Source organism: Podarcis liolepis (assembly GCF_965112155.1).
Source record: "Podarcis liolepis genome assembly, chromosome: 13".
NCBI classification, from domain to species: Eukaryota; Metazoa; Chordata; class Lepidosauria; order Squamata; family Lacertidae; genus Podarcis; species Podarcis liolepis.
The window spans coordinates 33,799,658-33,820,020 of record NC_139573.1 but is presented as its reverse complement, the minus strand read 5'-3'; the positions used below and the strand labels follow the sequence as shown (position 1 = coordinate 33,820,020).

Here is a 20,363-nt window from a genome sequence, read left to right as displayed (position 1 = left end):
GCCTTCCGCCTGCGACAGCCCAGTAGGCCGGCCGAAGCGAGCGGCGATGGGATGTGGGAGGGAGCTCGCTCGCCGCCCCGCGTGTGCCTATGTGGGGCACGTTACAGCCCCGTGACGTCAGCGCCACGCAGGCAGCCAGGCAGGCAGACGGCAAGAGCCCCGCGCTGGGCGGCCTCTCCTTGCCGCCGCCGCCCCGCCTCTCACCGCCCAACTCGCCCGCCTCCCTCCCACGGCACACCAGGCAACGTCTCGCGGCACACTAGTGTGCCGCGGAACACCGGTTGGGAAACACTGACCTAGTGAGCTTTATGGCCAATTAGAACCCTGCTCTGCTTGTCCTAGTCTGACATTCCTAACCACTACATCTCCATGATTCTCTCAACCCTCCACTACCTTTGTTTTATTTCTAACTGGTGATAGGAAAGGACTTGAGCCTGTTTGGAAGTAATACCCTCCAGTCTGCATCTGATCTCTCTCCCTTTTGGGCTGGCTGGTGGGTCTTCCATGGTACACCATAAAGTCACAGAGTCTCAGGTTTACAGGGTGGAGACAAAACGATACAAAATCGACCACAAATGTCCCAAACACAATCTGATTGCCAAAATCAGTCCTTGGCATTCTGGAGAGCCCTGGATCAAATTACTCCAAGGCCACATGCAGTGTTTTTTTCCAGGTGGACGGGACGCAGGGGTACGCATACCCCTAAATATTTTGTGAATCTTAAGTTTGGCCTCATTGAGGGGCAGTAATTCAATATGAGTCAGAAAATGAGAGTAAACAATTTTTAAAGGAAAAAAAGCACTGGCCATGTGTGTCTGTGTGATGGTGGAAAGAACATTAACTTTGCCTGAAGCCCTTGTGGCCCTAAGGAACGTATTTGCCATGAGAAATGAATGAGGTGAGAGTCATCGACAGCTGTCAATATTCTGTGCTGTCAAGAAGATGCTGGAATTCTATGCCAATTTGCAACCAGAAACGCTGAATTAGACAGGGTATATTATGCGAGTGTGTATGTGCGTGCACATAATTTATTCTGGTGCTGGAAGTCATGGGGAGAGGTTGCTGAGAGCATGGGGGGTGACCCCCCCAACCACTAGCAATCCCATGAATATTTTTGGAAATGTACATCAAGATGAGCCCTGGGCCAGGCAGATGTTCTCTCTGTGTTGGGGAGACCACTGGGGAAGGCCGTTGTCTTCCCTACAATCAAAAGTTGATGGTACGGTTTTTAGAGGCTTAGTGGATCTGATTCTTTTAATCCCTTTATGATATGCGTTTGGTGTAGTTAAGTAATTTTAGGCTCTGGACCAAGTGATCTCTCTCTCTCCCCCCCCCCCCCATTCTTTTGAAACTGAAGTATATTGTTTTGCTTACTTCGAAATGTATTAAGCCAGCCCTGCTTCATTTGTGGGTCCTCCTTCTCATCATCATCAGGAGTGGGGCCCTGGAAGATATGTTTTGTTTGGGCAAGGCTACACAGATCTGAAGGGACGCGGGTGGCGCTGTGGGTTAAACCACAGAGCCTAGGACTTGCCGATCAGAAGGTCAGAAGGCTGGCAGTTCGAATCCCTGCGACGGGGTGAGCTCCTGTTGCTCGGTCCCTGCTCCTGCCAACCTAGCAGTTCAAAAGCACGTCAAAGTGCAAGTAGATAAATAGGTACCGCTCCGGCAGGAAGGTAAACGGCGTTTCTGTGCGCTGCTCTGGTTCGCCAGAAGCGGCTTAGTCATTCTTGCCACATGACCCGGAAGCTGTACACTGGCTCCCTCAGCCAATAAAGCGAGATGAGCACCACAACAACCCCAGAGTCGGCCATGACTGGACCTAATGGTCAGTGGTCCCTTTACCTTTTTGCACAGATCTGTAATTTTCTGACACATATTTGCGTTTAAATTCTGTTGATTTTTTTATCTTATATTTTTGATCGTCTTAGGGTGCTTCCAGATGACTTTTTTTACTGAGCATTCATCCCGATCTGTTTGCCAGGGAGATTACACGATATCAGCTGTTTAATGAACATTCGCTCTGATTTAATTGCAGGGAGGTTAGATGACATTGTGTCAAATGAAGTGTTAATCTCACACTTTCCAGTGCATTTTCCAGTCACTTTCCTTATCGCAAAAAAGCCTTATCTTTTGGGGTGGGGGAGCAGGGAGGGGAATGGATTTGTTGCACAGGAGCTCCCAATCATTTCCAATTGCACAACTTGAATTTCCCACTGTGCTCTTGAATTGCAGCTGAAAACAGTGAGTCTGGAAGTGCCTTCCTTATGCCTACTTGTTTTTGAAGTTTGTTGATTTTTTATTATTATAAAAATTATATTGTGCTATTTTATGTAAACTGATAAAAGAGATTATTATTATTATTACATGGTCTCTACATTTTGTTAGATACATATAATAAATTTAAAAATAATGAAGTCCTCCCCTAACAGTACAACTGATATCTATATTTATCTAATATAAATATATATTATATACATTGAAGACATTATATAAATAATAGTTAAGGAGGATTCAAGTTTTGGAAACATGTCATCATTGCTGGTATGGGTAAGCAGGTTTGTTGCCCTAAAAACAAAACAAAAAAGTGTTAAGTTGTGGGTGAACATATCAGACAACACAGAGATTCTTCAAACAGCTCTTGTTTATTCACAGGCCAGAACAGAACAGAACTGAAGGGTTCAGCCAGCCTGCTTATATAGAGCTCCACTACAACGCAACAGTAACCACTTTCTGTAACTATCCAATCACTGAACGTCACTTTCAATCCCTTATTTGCAAATGTGGACCTGAGTGAAAACTATCTACAGTATCCCCCCTGCTGGCCCAGGGTGAGAACTTCAGTACATAACAAAAAACCCTTCAGCTTGCGTTGTCTTATCTCACAGAGGCAAAGGGATGAATTGGGGAATGTGGTTCTTTGCCATTCCGGGGTGCCTCTGGTTGGGGACGTCGTCTGGAGGCCAAGAGATGTGGTCTTGAAAGCAATGTAGTAACATGGTGATATCCACCACTCAGTGGATTAGTAACTGGCTGACTGACCGAACCCAAAGGGTGCTCATCAATGGTTCCTCCTCATCCTGGAGAAGAGTGACTAGTGGGGTGCCACAGGGTTCTGTCTTGGGCCCGGTCTTATTCAACATCTTTATCAACGACTTGGATGATGGACTCAAGGGCATCCTGATCAAATTTGCAGATGACACCAAACTGGGAGGGGTGGCTAACACCCCAGAGGACAGGATCACACTTCAAAACGACCTTGACAGATTAGAGAACTGGGCAAAAACAAACAAGATGAATTTTAACAGGGAGAAATGTAAAGTATTGCACTTGGGCAAAAAAAATGAGAGGCACAAATACAAGATGGGTGACACCTGGCTTGAGAGCAGTACATGTGAAAAGGATCTAGGAGTCTTGGTTGACCACAAACTTGACATGAGCCAACAGTGTGATGCGGCAGCTAAAAAAGCCAATGCAATTCTGGGCTGCATCAATAGGAGTATAGCATCTAGATCAAGGGAAGTAATAGTGCCACTGTATTCTGCTCTGGTCAGACCACACCTGGAGTACTGTGTCCAGTTCTGGGCACCACAATTCAAGAAGGACACTGACAAACTGGAACGTGTCCAGAGGAGGGCAACCAAAATGGTCAAAGGCCTGGAAACGATGCCTTATGAGGAACGGCTAAGGGAGCTGGGCATGTTTAGCCTGGAGAAGAGGAGGTTAAGGGGTGATATGATAGCCATGTTCAAATATATAAAAGGATGTCACATAGAGGAGGGAGAAAGGTTGTTTTCTGCTGCTCCAGAGAAGCGGGCACGGAGCAATGGATCCAAACTACAAGAAAGAAGATTCCACCTAAACATTAGGAAGAACTTCCTGACAGTAAGAGCTGTTCGACAGTGGAATTTGCTGCCAAGGAGTGTGGTGGAGTCTCCTACTTTGGAGGTCTTTAAGCAGAGGCTTGACAACCATATGTCAGGAGTGCTCTGATGGTGTTTCCTGCTTGGCAGGGGGTTGGACTCGATGGCCCTTGTGGTCTTTTCCAACTCTATGATTCTATGATTCTATGATATCACCCCTCCAGTCTTATAAATGCTGTTGCCTGCTGCAATGCCCTGCGGCCTTTTACATAGGCAAATCAGGTTGGTTTCTATTGAAGAAAAGGAACAGACACAAACAAACCTGACATTGAAAATGGAAAGGGCAGAAATATCTGTGGCAGAGGATTCCAATCTTTCTAGACATTCTACATTTACTCTGGCCAAATTCCACAGTTTTTAATGTTTGGTGCTGTACTGTGTTTTTAATATTCAGTTGGAAGCCACCCAGAGTGGCTGGGGAAATAATAATAATAATAATAATAATAATAATAATAATAATAATAAATAACCAGTGTCTCTTGGGTGCAGTTTTTTTCAGTGTTGTTGGTTCACACATTTGGCTGCCAGCAATCAAGGGTCAATATATAAAATTCACAGAATCACAGATTTGTTGGAAGAGACCACGGGAGGGGGGGCGGGATCTATTTCAACCCCCTACAATGAAGGAATCTTTTCACCCAACGTGATACTCAAACCCATGACCCTGAAATTAAGAGTCTCGTGCTCTACCAACTGAACTATCCCTCCGATGTATATGCACAGGTGAAACGATCCTAATAACTTGGGCACTGTGTCATTAATAAGTAGGGATGGAGAACCTGCAACTCTCAAGATGTTGCTGAACTCCAGCTAGTAAGGCCAAAGTCAGGGATAATGGGAGCTGTAAGTCTGACAACACTTGGAAGAACATTGGTTCCTCATCCCTGTGAATGAAGATACTCACAGGTGGTTCCCTTGCTGCAAAATATAATTGTTAGGCACTCCTTGATGTTCCAGCCAACAACGTCTCCATTTTACACCCCAGTTATCAGGGTGTGATCTTTGCAAACCCACTGCCTTACATTCCACTGCATCTCAGCCCCTGTATGTATATTATCTATATTGCCTCTGGCCTTTTCAGTCAACGGCATACACCTGAGGAAGCAAGGTGTTTACCTATGAAAGTCTTGCCCCAATAAACTAATCTCTAAAGTGCCACAGGCCTCGTCCTTCTCTCTCTCTCTCTCTCTCTCTCTCTCTCTCTCTCTCTCTCTTTCTCCTCCTCCTCCTCCTCCTCTTCTTCTTCTCTGCAACAGGCTATCATAATTTCCATTCTGGAACTGAAAGGCCCTGGTGCTCCCCTGGTCTCCTCAGGTGACATCAACAAAGCGGCAGCAAAATGTCTTAGCTTAGATTTCTCTCGTCATGAATATTCAGAACTCTCTCAGCTCGGCCTCTCTGTTAGTTCCTGTTTACTTTAGACAGGAGTGGCTGAGTCTCCGGTTAACCTTGACATAGAGAGAGAGGGAGAGAGAGAAAGGGGCGCAGCACGAACAGGTATGTTGCACCTCAGCACACCTGAGATGTGAGAGCCACTTTGCTACTGACTGCCGGAGCCAAGGCTGCTTGTTTTGCCACAGAGACCTGCCTCACTGCCAGGACCTCGTCTCATCCCTTCTTCATGTTGGTCTTTTCCCATAACGGCTGAACTTGCTACTCGCTGAGAGACGAAGTTCAGAAGTCCAAGGGAGCAGGTATGTTTGTAATGGCACTGGGGGGTGAAGGCAGAGGGAAACTTGAACAGCTCGCTGGGACATTGCGCCTCCACAAATGTTTAATTGATTGCCGCAACAGATGGAAAACCAGTGGACTGCAGTGGACTGAGTGCCGAGTCTTGATCTGGGAGGCACAGGTTTCTCATCACTGCTAGCTCCTCAACTTCGCTGGGTGGTATTGGATGATACAGTTTTTTCCAGCCTAATCTACTATGCAGGGTTGTTGTAAAGAAAGCCTGAGATAAGGACAACATAACACCTGTATCTTGCCTTTGAGATAAGATGGGGAAACAAACTATATGACAAAAATGTACACACACAAACATGCAACATTAAACACTACTCATCACCGTGTACATAATTTAAACATAACAGCAAATCGCCTATGATTTAATTAATTTCACATCTAGAAACACCTCTTAGCATTTCCATCTTTCTAAAAGTTCATCTGCACACTGGCCATTGACTCCTTTCCCCATGCTGCTTTTATATACTAATTTCACAACGACACGATGTTTATCCCTGTTCCTTTCGACTCTTGGGGGGGGGGAATAAAAAATCACTCACAATAGCTTTCAGAAGAGGAACTGACAATTTAATAATCTACCATGCAAGGTTGTTGTGAGAGTGGGACCTTTAAGGTGCGTTTGAGATAAAATGGGAAAACAAAAATCAACTACGTAATGGCCTTTTGAATATATTCCACATCAGCAAACCCGGATTAACCCCTGAAGGTACACTTGATAGGAAGGTACTGTACGGCCAATCCTGACTCCTTAATATGTATATCAGATGTGCTGGCATACACAATTCCCCTCCCCACTTGTATTCACTCTATGCTTTGCAGTATATTTATCTTAGGTATACACCTTTAAAATATGAAGAGGTAAATGGCCCTAAGATCCTTCCCATGCAGTGATTTTTTGGGTGGGGGGGGGGTTGCACATTAAAAGCACAGTTGCTGCCCATATGATTTGTTACACAGGATCCAGATGTCCTCCCTCATGGTAGTGCTTTTGTGACAGAAATAGCACATTTCTTCACCATTCAAAGTGCCCTCTTTACTGGGGAAAACACAATTTCCCCTACAGCTCATGCATCCCTTGCTACTGCAACAATTATATGAGTCCTGCAAGGTCCAATAGGTTATTGTTACCTGTGTCACGAATGGCAATGAGCACTTCAGATGCTTCTCCCCTGTCCCAAATGCCTGTACTAATTTGTGAATGTTTTTAGAAAAACACTGGCTGGATCTAGACACATGAAAGAAGCATTGCAGTTAAACACGTTGCAAACTTTGTATGAGAAATCGGGTTAGCAAAAACGGGACTCCACAGCGCAATCTAGTGTCACAGTGTTAGAATGCTTAACAACGCGTATAAAGCACTTTTTCTTTGCCAATGTAGCTTAGTCTACTGTTTCATGTGGGATTTTTGTTTTTTTAATAAAAAAATTCCTTCCAGTAGCACCTTAAAGACCAACTAAGTTAGTTCTTGGTATGAGCTTTCGTGTGCATGCACACTTCTTCAGATACACAGATAGGTAGCCGTGTTGGTCTGCCATGTTGGTGTGTATCTGAAGAAATGTGCATGCACACGAAAGCTCATACCAAGAACTAACTTAGTTGGTCTTTAAGGTGCTACTGGAAGGAATTTTTTTATTTTGACTATGGCAGACCAACACGGCTACCTATCTGTAACTGTTTTTTTAATGTATACAATGCCTTTAAAGTTCTCTTATAAGCCTTTGGCACAGTAGTATACTGTACAAGCAAAAGGAAAGCTGGCGTTTCTTATGCCTGCAAGTTTTTATTTTATTTTATTACAATATTGTCCACGGCAAAACACCCCTCCCTCGTTTTAATCCAGAGTTACTGTTTCCATGAGATTTTTTTATGTACTGGGTTTTCCACAGAAATCACAAGGTTCTCTCTCCCCTCCTGTCATTATATCTTCACAACAACCCTGCAAAGTAGGTTAGGCAGAGATATTGTGACAGTCCTAAGATCATCCCGTGAGCTTCATGGCTGAATGAGAATTTGAAGCCTGGTCTCTCCAGGTCCTAGTCCAAGCACTCTAACCACTGCACCATGTTGGCTCTCGTTGATGGGGTTGGCATTTTGATGCAGATGACACAGTGAAAGACGTACGTGTCTGTGCAGCACCAAGCCCACAATAAACCGACACGTGGAAATACCCAAAGGGCAGCTCCAAGGCTGTCTAACTGTCAAACCTCTCCTTAGCAAGAAATCGTAGGAACTGTATTATTGCAAGAAATACTAGGGCTTATAAACAGCAAATTCATGCCATATGGCATGCATAAAACTACAATTTGCATACTACAGGGAAGGTGAAGGCAGCTATGACGCAAAACCCATTTCAAACAAGTTTCGAGCCAAATTTGTAATGTAAATCTGCCCGAAGGCAGGTGGTGTGTGCAAAAGAAAGACCCCTCCCACCCACTCCTATGCAGCAAGCCATTTCTGGGAGAGCTGGGGTGGGTGTGTGGTGATGCTTGACCCTCCAGCCCAGCCTTCTCCAGCCTGATGCCTTCTAAATGTTGTTTGACTCCAAATCCCAGGAGCCCCATTCAGCATGTCCAAGGATGATGGGAGCTTTAGTCCAGCAACTTTTGGAGGGTACCTGGTTGAAAAAACCTGCGCTAGCCCCTTTCTCCTCTTCAAAGGGACCTGCCAGTAAACAGAGTTGCTCACCAGAGATCGTCCACATCAGAGCAAAATGTGGATTTGCACCAACCTGTCTCCCCATTAATTTAGAGGTAGTCACATTATGGCTTCCCCATTCCTGCATTGCCCTGCACCTTGCTCCCTTTAAATGTGAGGTTTTTCAATCCTTGGAAAGTCCAAAAAGGCTGGGATCGAAAAACCCCGCATTTACAGGCGGAAAGGTTAGGGACAGATCTTCGATGGGGAAGAGGCCATTTTCCAAAGTGGACAAGCCATAAGCTCTTCAGGCACACCTGCATGGGAAAGTCTGTGGTTGGTGTTTCAACAGGGAAGCATTTCCCAGATTACCTCAGATATAGCTGCAGAAGACCTTATGCCAATGTGACGTAGTGGAACATGTGGACATTGTTTGGGCTTACTTTGAGAAAGTAGGAAGAACATAACTTTTCCAGCATGGTGGATCAGTGTGCGTTTACATGTGTGAAGAGCATCGTGGGCTGACGAGAGTGTCTGTAGTGGGAACAGAGCTCAGAGATGCCACAAAAATGGCACATCCATTAGAACTGTCTCCCTTCAAGAGCCCTGTCTGCTTTCAAGGTAGAGCGAGGTAGGGATTGTTCAGGAGGCCTGTGCTTGATCTCAAAACCTAAAGAAAACTTAAGTACCTCCTTGGGCTGTCTTGGGCAAGATCAAGTGACCAACAAACAAATAAATAATAACATTCATGATTTCAAGCAAATGATGGTTGGTCACTCACTCCTGCAGACACTTTAAATACTGGGTGTTTGGACTCACACCTTCTGACATGCCTGGGGGAAAACCGGGATGCAAGTCTTTTGGGGCTGTACTCCTGGGCGAGTCCTGTGACTTGCATGAGAGCATGGCATCCAAAAGCACATGTCTTTCAGGGCTGTGTTCTTGCACAAGCCAAAATGGGATATCCTAGGAGCCCATCAGGAACCAATCAGAAGCTGGGATGGCTTCTGTAATTTCCGAGATGTCTCAGGAGAGTTGAGGAGTGTACATCACTGTCTTTCAACTTTCTAGATTCAGAAACGTTCTAGAACCGCTTCCGTATGAATATGTCTACTGAGAAAGAGCTGCATGGAAACATTATGTGCCACAGAATTCTGGGAGGTGTTCTATGTCTAAGGATGTTTCCAGATTGTCACTGTTTTTTGAATGGGATTCAATCACATATCGGTAAACTCAGGTTGTGCAGTTATAGTTGATTTGGAGGTTTTGCACAACAAACCTCCTTGCGTTGGTGCAATGTCATCTAAACTCATCACAAACAAATCAGAATGAATGCTCATCAAGTAGCCACTGCTGTCGAATCTCTCTGCAAACAAATCAGGATGAATGCTCAGTAAACAGATCATCTGGAAGTGCTCTCAGTTCAGGCAGAGTGCTTGTCAGGGTTACTGGGTCCCACCGTTGTTTCACACGAATTGAGACTGCACCCTAGAATAAAGGTAAACGTAAAGGTACCCCCGCCCGTCCGGGCCAGTCGTGTCCGACTCTAGGGTTGTGCGCCCATCTCACTTAAGAGGTCGGGGGCCAGCGCTGTCCGCAGACTCTTCCGGGTCACATGGCCAGCGTGACAAGCTGCATCTGGCGAGCCAGCGCAGCACACGGAAACGCCATTTACCTTCCCGCTAGTAAGTGGTCCCTATTTATCTACTTGCAACCGGGGGTGCTTTCGAACTGCTAGGTTGGCAGGCGCTGGAACCGAGCAACGGGAGCGCAGCCCGCCGCAGGGATTCGAACCGCCGACCTGACGATCAGCAAGTCCTAGGCGCTGAGGTTTTACCCACAGCGCCACCCGCGTCCCTAGAATAGGGGGTTCGCAAAGTGTAGCTCACAGTCCACCATAATTCTACAGCATCTAGCACAGCACCTTATAATTACTAAACAACAGACAGAAAAATCATTAAATGGTTCACCACACCCTCAACCATTTTCTCAAGGCCCGGAGCATTGGGGAGATTTGTGAACCACTGCATTAGAATACCTCCATACTCCCTGTTATCTATGCTATGCTGGGGAAATGTAACAACGGAGGGAAAGCTGTATTTCAGGTACTGATCAGTTCAGTATTCCAATTTTCACATCAGTTTGCAAACTTAGTAATAATAATTCATCAGTACTTCAATGCAAATATCTCTTAATACACTGTTCACACATTTTTATTTGCATTTTTGTCTATTACAGTATACCCATTTGTGAAAAGCATTTTGTGTATTATTTTCATGAATATGTGCATTTATATGCACACTTTACTCTAGTGTGTACATTTTTGTATATGTAACTTGTCTAGAGAACTGCACTGCAAAATTCTGAGAGGTACGATTTTTGAAAGATGGCTGTGTTTTGATTTATGTATTGGTTTGGAAGGTGCAAATTAGGTAAAATTGCCTTTAAATGTTAGCCAAATAGAATTTCTCCCCCATCCCTACACACACAGACTGTGTGTGTGTGTGTGTGTGTGTGTGTGTGTGTGTGTATCTAAGCCCTCATATATTACCCAACCCTCTCTGAAGTGCTCAGAACAGGTTACATTCTACCCTTGAGCTCATTTTGTTCTCATAGCAACAAAGTTAGGTTCAGGGGGCTGACTCAAGGCTGGGCCTATTATTAAGCAAAGTGAGGTGGCTACCTCAGGCAACTGGTTTCAGATGTACTGTATTGAAAAGGCAGGAAAATGTTAGCTATTTCATTTATTATTATACTGCCAGTAAGGGGGAGAGGCACCTGCGTATTTTTCTGCCTGATCTAGTCACCAGCATGGAGTACCATCACCTCTCTCTTTTTTTTGCAGCCATTTTGTGCTGGCACGCACAGCACTTTTATCAGCATATGAGAAGCAGCACCTCCTTTTTATTTATTTACCAAGACATTTATGTAGATGGGGAGAGAAGCAGAGGCACCTTTTGTAACTCTGCGCCAGACAACAGAGGTCACATCCACACCATATATTTAAAGCACGTGGCTTCCCTGAAAGACTCCCGGGAGCTGTAATTTGTTAAGTGTGCTAGGAACTGCAACTCTGTGAGGGGTAAACGACAGTTCCCAGGATACTTTGTGGGAAGCCATATACTTTAAACGTTTTATATACATTGTGTGGATATGACCATGTACTGTGTCTTCTTGGGGCAACCCAGGCAGCTGTGTAGCATAGTGTTTGTGGTTCATAACTCACAACTAGACCATAACAGAATCTAGAGTGGGTTAAGGTAAAGGTAAAGGGACCCCTGACCATTAGGTCCAATCATGACCGACTCTGGGGTTGCGGCGCTCATCTCGCTTTATTGGCCGAGGGAGCCGGCGTACAGCTTCCGGGTCATGTGGCCAGCATGACTAAGCCGCTTCTGGCGAACCAGAGCATCACACGGAAACACCGTTTACCTTCCCGTCGGAGCGGTACCTATTTATCTACTTGCACTTTTTGGTGTGCTTTCGAACTGCTAGTTTGGCAGGAGCTGGGACCGAGCAACCGGAGCTCACCCCGTCGCGGGGATTCGAACCGCTGACCTTCTGATCGGCAAGTCCTAGACTCTGTGGTTTAGACCACAGCACCACCCGCGTCCCTTCTAGAGTGGGTTACCACTGTGTTAAACCATTTTCTCTTTCTTTCTCTCTTTCTTTCTTTCTTTCTTTCTTTCTTTCTTTCTTTCTTTCTTTCTTAGAAAATAGATGGCAAGAGAAAACCAGAGTGAGAGATGATGAGGAAGTGGGTCACAAGGATTAAGATATTAAAGTAAAGGTCAAACCTCAATTTGGACAGGCAGAAGACTAGTTAGAGCACATGCCTTGTGTCCTAGGTCCAATGCACAACACCTCTCTCTCTCTTTTTTAAAGGAACAGGTTAACAGGTGATGAGGAAGACCTCTACCTGAGGCCCAGGCAAGCTTGTGACTGTAGCTAATATTGGGATAGATGGACAAACCTGGTAAAAGGTAGCTTCTTATCTACCTATGGCAATGAAGCTTTGTGTGGTTGTACAGCTTAAGTCACATAGTAGTTGCAGTCCTTGCACAAGAGTGTGGGACCTGCAGTCTTCCAGATGTTGTTGAGCTTCAACTCATCAGACCCAGCCAATAACATCTGGAAAGCTACATGTTCCCCACCCCTGGCACTGCTCATCCTTTGTTCCTGCCCAGGGAGGCCCTGCCCCTCAGAGCCAGTGTGTCACATGGGGCTGGGCCTCAGCGGCTACAGCCTATCCTCCTCTTTGCCCACTCTCCAGCAGCTGCTATGAGCTGGCCAATGGAGGAGGCTGGCTGTGGCAGCCATGGATAGGCCATGGATAGGCAACTCCCCTCGCAGCTGCTGAAGCCACAACCACCATTGCTCGGGATAAGCGCCAGTTCATCCCCCTCCCCTAGTTCAGCAACGGCAGAACTGGCAGAGGAAATAAGGACATTCTGGGATCAATTCAGAAGCCAGGGTGGCTTTCATTATTTTGGGACTGTCCCTGGAAAATTGGAACACTTGGAGGGTATGAGACTGAGCAGGCACACAGGTGTCCCTTAGTCTTCACCATGGCAAGATGTATTTCCAGTCAAACTACAGTTATTCTTTCTAAATTTGCACCTATGGATATAAATTAGCACAATGTAAATTGCATGCAGCTGTGTGCCTTTTTTTTAAATTTAAGTAATGGGTTTCCTCCTTTTTAGCAATGTGTAGGTGCCCATTCTGCTGAGATGCGGGTGGCGCTGTGGTCTAAACCACTGAGCCTAGGGCTTGCCGATCAGAAGGTCTGTGGTTCGAATCCCCGTGACGGGGTGAGCTCCCGTTGCTCGGTCCCTGCTCCTGCCCACCTAGCAGTTTGAAAGCACGTCAAAGTGCAAGTAGATAAATAGGTAGCACTCCGGCGGAAAGGTAAACGGCGTTTCTGTGCGCTGCCAGAAGCGGCTTGGTCATGCTGGCCACATGACCCGGAAGCTGTCTGCGGACAAACGCCTGCTCCCTCGGCCTACAGAGCAAGATGAGTGGCGGGACGAATTTGTTAATCCGTGGGTAGGAAAAATCCATGCCAAACTTCTGAGCATCGGAATTTCCCCAGCGGACTCCCTAAAGATGAATTTACGCTCAGCTAAAAGCCTCATTGAGCAAAGATTAGCAGACATTGAAAATCAACACAACCTTGCCAGAGGTGGGGGTGTCTGCTCCCCCAGGTATCACGGAATAACCCCACCACTTGACCTTCCATCATACATGTCATCTCTTTCATCAGTACCACACCGACTTGCATTTATTCGTGCAAGGTTCAATGTCCTTCCATCGAACCTGCTGAGCCACAGATTTTCCAAGGGTTTGGTGTCTCCGCTATGCGTGTGTGATGGGAAAACTGTTGAATCTCTTCCACATATAATGTTCAACTGTCCCCTACATACCATAGCCAGGACTAAATTCCTGGGCCCTGCTTTACTGCGCTTGGTTAGCAGGCCTGTTGAGTCACACGCCGCACTGCTTTTGCAGGATACAGATCCTTCTGTTACTCTGCAGGTGGCGAGATTCCTGAATGCGGTTATCTCACACGCAAAAACCACCAAAAAACAACAACAACATCAAAATCTAATCGGACAGTTATGATGAGAGTGCATGTCGGATCTCGTCTTCAGTTTTCCTTTTCTGTGAACCGTCCCTTGGAGCTCTCCGGGCCACATCCTGTTACTTGGCTCTGCCCAATGACCCACCCTTGCATCGCAGTGCTCACCTTCTGTTGTCAGATATTTCGGTTTTTAAGCCTTTGTGCTTTTTTATGTTTGTACATATTTTATGGGCTAATAGCCGTAAATAAATAAATGAAATAAATGAAATGAGTGCGCAACCCCAGTTGTCCACGGCTGGACCTAACGGTCGGGGGTACCTTTACCTTTACCTTTAAGTGCGCATTCTGCTTAGCTCACAGACCAAGGCTCTTGCTGTTAGTGTCTAAGGCCTCGAGGCTTCAGGATAACTATTTGCCTTGTGTAATCTATTACTAGAAATTGGGATATTTTTTCTGGGGTGGGGGGAACAAACAAGATTTGGAATTCTAAGGAATTAATCCCTGGCCAGCCTCAGGGGAAAGAACTAGCCCAAGCCACAAAAACCTGAGGCTCCTGCAGATGACCTGTTTTTTGAACATTCATCCTGATTTCTCTGCATAAAGCTTGCCTGGAGGTTAGGCTACAACCAGCCTTTACTGAGCATTTGTTCTGATTTGTTTATGGGGTGGTTATAAAACAAAGAACAATTCACATTCATCCTATTTGCCTGCGGGGTGTTTATACATATTCCTGTCAATTGCTCATTCATTGCATTTCTGTCACTTTCCTAGAAGTGTGTTTCTTTTTTTTATGTGGGTTTGTTGCACTAGTTGTGCAAACCTACATTTTTTTCAGTACACGCTTGAATCTTGCAGGCAAAATGGCTGGCAGTCTGGAGGCCCCTCCTGGTAATAATAGATCTGCTTTCCCCCCACATTCAAGGGTGTTGATTCTTGGCCACCATGGCGGAAAACAACTATAGCTGGTGGAAGCTGACTTTTCTCCGGAAAAAAAAATCCACCCCCAAAGTATTGTATGAAAGCCCAGATATCTACGATGTCACCAACAATGAGAACCAACAGGAGGGTGTGCTTGCTGACGGGGGAAACAGCGGGAGCAGCGAGCGCGAATTCAACGCCCGGCTAGAGAAGATTGTGGACAAGAGCACCAAAGGGAAACACGTCAAAGTCTCTCATTCAGGGCGCTTCAAGGAAAAGAAGAAAGTAAGGGCCACGTTGTCAGAAAACCCCAATTTTTTTGCTGACAGCGAACGGGACGAGAAATAAGGAGGTGGATGAAAGAGAAATGTTCTCTTCACATGCCCTCATTTGAGGGTGTTTCTCTGGTCTGAGAGAAGCATACGACACATGCATTTCAACCCATTTGCAAATGAAGTTTAACGAGGGACCAGCTGGGCTTTCGAGATTGGGTCCTGATTTTCACTTGAAAAGAAAAGTTTCAGAAGAAGATGAACTTTATTAATGTTACTAGTCTTTTTTTTAATTTAAGGAATAAAGCTAATAGTATTTAAAATGCAAGACAGGAGAAGCCAGAGGCACAGCAGAGAATGTATGGTGCAAGGAACATATTCAGAATTGCTTAACCAGTTACCCCTGGATACCATGAGGAACCCTATCATCCCAGTGGTGCTATCAGGGCAGGACTAGGGCTAAGGTTCAGGGCTTCATTCAGCAAAATTACACACACACACACACACACACACACACACACACTCTCACACACACACACTCTCAGTAGGGCTAGCTTACTATATTTTGAAGTTAAGAGAAAACATACTTACTACCTATGAAGTACCATTAAACCATAAAGTCTAGTTTCAAAAATTACCATAGTGTACCACCATGTGACCCTCATAATTGGGGTGCAAGTCAAGGCAACATGTTTGCCACCCAAGATTAGCATCAGCACATGGCATCCTCAGGCAACAGCTGGGACTCCAGCACTCCAGCTGTGCCAATCAGCGCTGATGGCTGCCTCAGCCACTGTTTCCTTGGAGGTACGGTAGGTTTATCTGGTTGCAGTGGCTCAGTCTGAGAAGCTGCCCACCACTGAAAATTTCCCACAATGCCCCAGAACACTCAGTGTAGCAGAACTTTTTTGGGGGGATCACCAATCTTTTTTGGCCAGCAGACACATTTGGAATTTTGAGGAAGTGTCATAGACACAAGTCACAAAACTGGTGCTATGAGCTATGAGAGCATGGCATGCCCTCCAACATTTCTCCGATGAAAAGACGGACATCCCATTCTATAATGATAATTTTGCTGTTTATACCCCACACATCTTACTGGGTTGACCCAGCCACTATGGGCAGCTTCCAACATACAGTGGTACCTCGGTTTACAAAGTTAATCCCTTCCTGAAGTCCGTTCTTAAACCAAATCTGTTCTTAAACTGAGGCGCGCTTTCCCTAATGAGGCCTCCTGCAGCCAGCGCCCTTCCACTCTTTGGCTTCCGTTTGTAGACCGAGGTAAAGTTTACAAACCAGAACACTACTTCCAGTTTTGCGGAGTTCGTAAACTGAATAGTTCGTAAAAGGACTGTTCTTAAACCAAAGTACCACTATATATAAAAAGCATAATAAAACATTAAAGAAACTTCCCTTTACAGGATTGCCTTTGGATGGCTCAGGGATTGGATAACTCCACTGCTTTTTTTCTGGGGGTACGCATACCCCTAAACATTTTGTAAATCTAAGTTTTGCCTCATTTAGGGGCAGTAGGAAAATGAGAGTACCCCTAAACATTTTTTTTAAAGCACTAGATAACTCCATACCCTCCAACATTTCTCCAGTGAAAATAGGGACATTCTAAGGAAAAGTGGGACATTCCAGAATCAAATCAGAAACCAGGACGGCTTTTCTAAATCAGGGACGTCCCTGGAAAATAGGGACACTTGGAGGGCCTGGCATGGCATAACACAAAATGGCTGCTGTGGGGGCATGGCATAACAAAATGGCTACCACATCTAAACGAAAGAGACAGGAACACAAAATAGTGTTGGTGTGCCACCACATCAACTCCCCCTTCCAAATCAAAGAGGGGAAAGGAATGTGCAATTAATGCAGGAGAGAACAAGCAAGTGCAAACAGGAATTGAGTTGCAAGAGCAGTCTTTCTTGCATTGTGGATATGGGGGGTGGGATCAAAAATTACTAAGACCTTTCACCGGCACCATGGAAGGTATTGGTGGCCACACCTAGAACCTCCAAGCATTGTGGGAAATTTAAATGGTAGGTGGGTTCCCAGGTTAAGCTACTGGTACAATGTAATTTCATTGCTGAGGGGTGGGGAGGTACCTTGCTCAGGGGCTGCTCAGCAATGAAACCAGCCTTGTTGTCATCTCTTGAGTGCGGTGTGCCCTGCTAAAGCTGGAGATTCTAATCTGTCCTTGTATGGTGCCAGCCTCCACAATTGTGACCCACCGAGCTCAACAGACCCACAGGCATGCATTCTGGCGTGTTGGGCATGTGATTAATATCCCACTACGCCTATTTTTCAGTCAGGGGAATGCTGCAAAAACAGGTTTATCAAGGACCACCAGATAAGGCTGGAGGGCTGTGTATTCAGTGATGGGCCACAGTTTGTGCAGGTTTGATCCAATGGATATTCTGGAGTCAACAATCAATAATAATCATAATCATAATCATAATAATAATAGAAACTGTGACATGCCCTTGCTCAGAAGCCTTAACATTCCTCCAAGGGGTGAAATATCAATCTACAATGCGTCACATAAGCCCTACATGAAACCTTTCCCTTTTCCATCTACTCGGACTGCAAAATGGGCATTTCTCTCACCATCACCTGTGACTTTATGTTTTTCCTCCCTCCACTGTGCAGCATTAGGGATGTTTATAAAGAAAAGCCTGCTTTAGCATGGAGTTGCAACCCTAGTAACATGCATTTTGTTTTATAACTGATCTATGCGGGGATCAAAAGGCCATTTCTCTCCAGCTCAAACTGAACAGTAAACCTCATGGCAGGGGTGGGGATCCCTCAGGCTTGGGTGCAAAATGTCGCCCTCCAGGCCTCTTTATCTCACATTTTGAACTCTCCCCAAGTCACACCCCTCTCTGCCCTGGTGACACCCAGCACACCAGCCCTGCTCCACACCCTCTCTGAGTGCCTTTGCCTGACTGGAACGTATCTCCGAACTGTAATAACACCTCTTGGTTGCCTTGATGAAGGAAGAGGAAATGTTTGTGTATATGTGAGTGGAAACCTCTGATTTTTGTGTTGCTGGAATGTAACCACCCACTTTTGCCTATGGCCCCACCCATCACTGATGTGTGGCCACCCACAAGGTTCTCCTAGCAGCGCATCTCAACCTGTGGGTCCCCAGATGTTGTTGGACTACAACTCTCATCATCCCTGAGCTCTGGCCTTGCTAGCTAGGGGTGATGGGAGTTGTAGTTCAACAACATCAGGGGACCCACAGGTTAAGAAAGGCTGTAAGAGGGAATGTGTCCCTCAGGGTGAAGTAAGTTCCTTATCCCTGCCCTTGAGACCTTCCTTCTAACAGTGTGGAATGCCTCACTAGCTTGAGTTGTCAGAAGCTGTTTTTCTTATTTTCTTATTTGTCCACCTGCTTTATATACCACTTTTTGGGGCACATCTGCTTCTTCAAGGCAGGGTACAAAATTTCAAGAAGTGCATTAATGATAAAAAAATTTTTAAAAAATCCAATTAAAACGACACACTCCTTAAAATTGAACAATAGGAGGTGAAAACGTCAACGGCGATCAATTAAAAAAATGAAGTGATTAATAAAAAGTAGATTGGAATAAAAATGGGTTTGTTTCTTAAAAGTTTCCAAAGATTGGGGTTCTAAGGGAGAGAGTTCCAGAAGAGCAAAGCCTATGACAAAAAGATCCTGCCTCTGGTACCAGGCCACTTCTCTGTGCATGTTTGTGCAGGACTTGTTTGGGGGATACACAGGGAGAGACTGTTTGGTTCATATTTACTTCATAGCCTGAAATCCAAGTTCAAGGGTCCTTGCTCAAAGTGTCACCTAAATGCCAGCAAACATCCAATTCAATCCAAACCATATTAACTCATATCCATTACAGTGGAGGAAAGGACTTCTGAAAATGATGGCAACGCACATTGAATTCAAGGTTGTCCTTTTCCCACATTCAGTTCAGTTGCCTCCAGTCAGTCCCTGCCAAGGCTGTCTGGTAAGTCAGGTGAACACTTGCTGTGAAGAACTGTATTAATAACTCACCTATCAACCTCAGTTGATACTCATAAAAACCTACTGTTCTGCTGAACTTTGCACACCAGTTTCATTGAACTTCATCACAGTTTGTCTTCCTAACGGGCAAGAATTACTTGCTGCAAAAAACTTGTCCCCACCGTTGCCCCATATATATTGGGTTTCAAAAGGACAAACTTCCCCCACCCTCACCCATCTCAATAGAAAGCATTAGGCCACATTTGCAACATACATTTAAAGCACTCTGAATCCACTTTAAATAGTCATGGCTTCCCCCAAAAGAATTCTGGGGGCTATCATTCGATAAAGGTTTTGAGAGTTGTTAGGAAACCCTTAATTCCCTTCCAGATCTACAATTCCCAGAGTTCCCTGTGAAGAGGGATTGGCTGTTAAACCACACTGGGAATTGTAATTAATTATAGTGATGAGATTGTCTCTGAGCATACACAGAGTGTCTCCCTAGTAAGTAGTTGCATGCAAACACAGGCCAAGACAGGGTTGTGAAACAATGCTATGTGATTTAAGGGAAGGGCTGATTTTACATGATTAAGATCTACAGCTAGGTTTTGACTACCTGTTTTGAGCCAATATGTTAGCTGCCTTCTCTCCCCGACCACCTTTCATATCATCAGCCCCCAGACCTATCTATCCTTAGGAATTCCCGCTGCCCCCCAGTTCCTCTGTGTCTTCGTTCTCCCACTGATCTTTCATATTATTTAAAGTGGCCGGACTGTTTTCCACCATTCTGATATAGCCTTCTCTTCAATTAATTTGTGATTATTCTGTGACATCACAGCAGCACACCCCATGGCAGGGGTGAGAGATGAGTTGTTTCCATGGTCAGCTCATCCTTATACCTTGATCTCCCAAGGCTATCAAAAGAGTGTAGTAGGTCAGTTCATCCTGGGACAAAAGAACTTACTGTGTTCTGTTTTGATAATAGATTCTAAGGACAGTGTCAGCTGCAGGAAATACAATCCCCTTTGGGCAGATTGGGGCAGGGTTGTACATCCAAGAATTCAATACAGAGCACGTCCATACAATATAGCCTTTCTTTACACTGAAATGTCCCTGTTTTATTTCTGTTTAGTTTCAAATATGACCCCACCCAGCTGTGTGTGTGTGTGCTTCAAACAGGTTCTTTATGAAGCTATTTCTGCTTTAGAGGCTACAAAAAGGTCTATTCAGTTGCGTCCAGATGCATCTTCAACCCCCTCCATTTACCTTTATTTCCTCTTTGTATTAAGGTCACACAAAAATAC

General features: G+C 45.2%; 1 protein-coding gene across 1 annotated transcript; it reads left to right on the top strand.

The window, feature by feature from the left end:
- The first annotated feature begins 5,155 nt into the window (after positions 1 to 5,155).
- On the top strand, positions 5,156 to 15,402 carry PRR15L (proline rich 15 like). The gene is made up of 2 exons (XM_083470385.1): positions 5,156 to 5,617; positions 14,807 to 15,402. Exon 2 carries the CDS (start codon positions 14,827 to 14,829, stop codon positions 15,148 to 15,150), a length of 324 nt encoding a protein of 107 aa, XP_083326511.1. The 5' UTR covers positions 5,156 to 5,617; positions 14,807 to 14,826; the 3' UTR covers positions 15,151 to 15,402.
- The last annotated feature ends 4,961 nt before the right edge of the window (positions 15,403 to 20,363 follow it).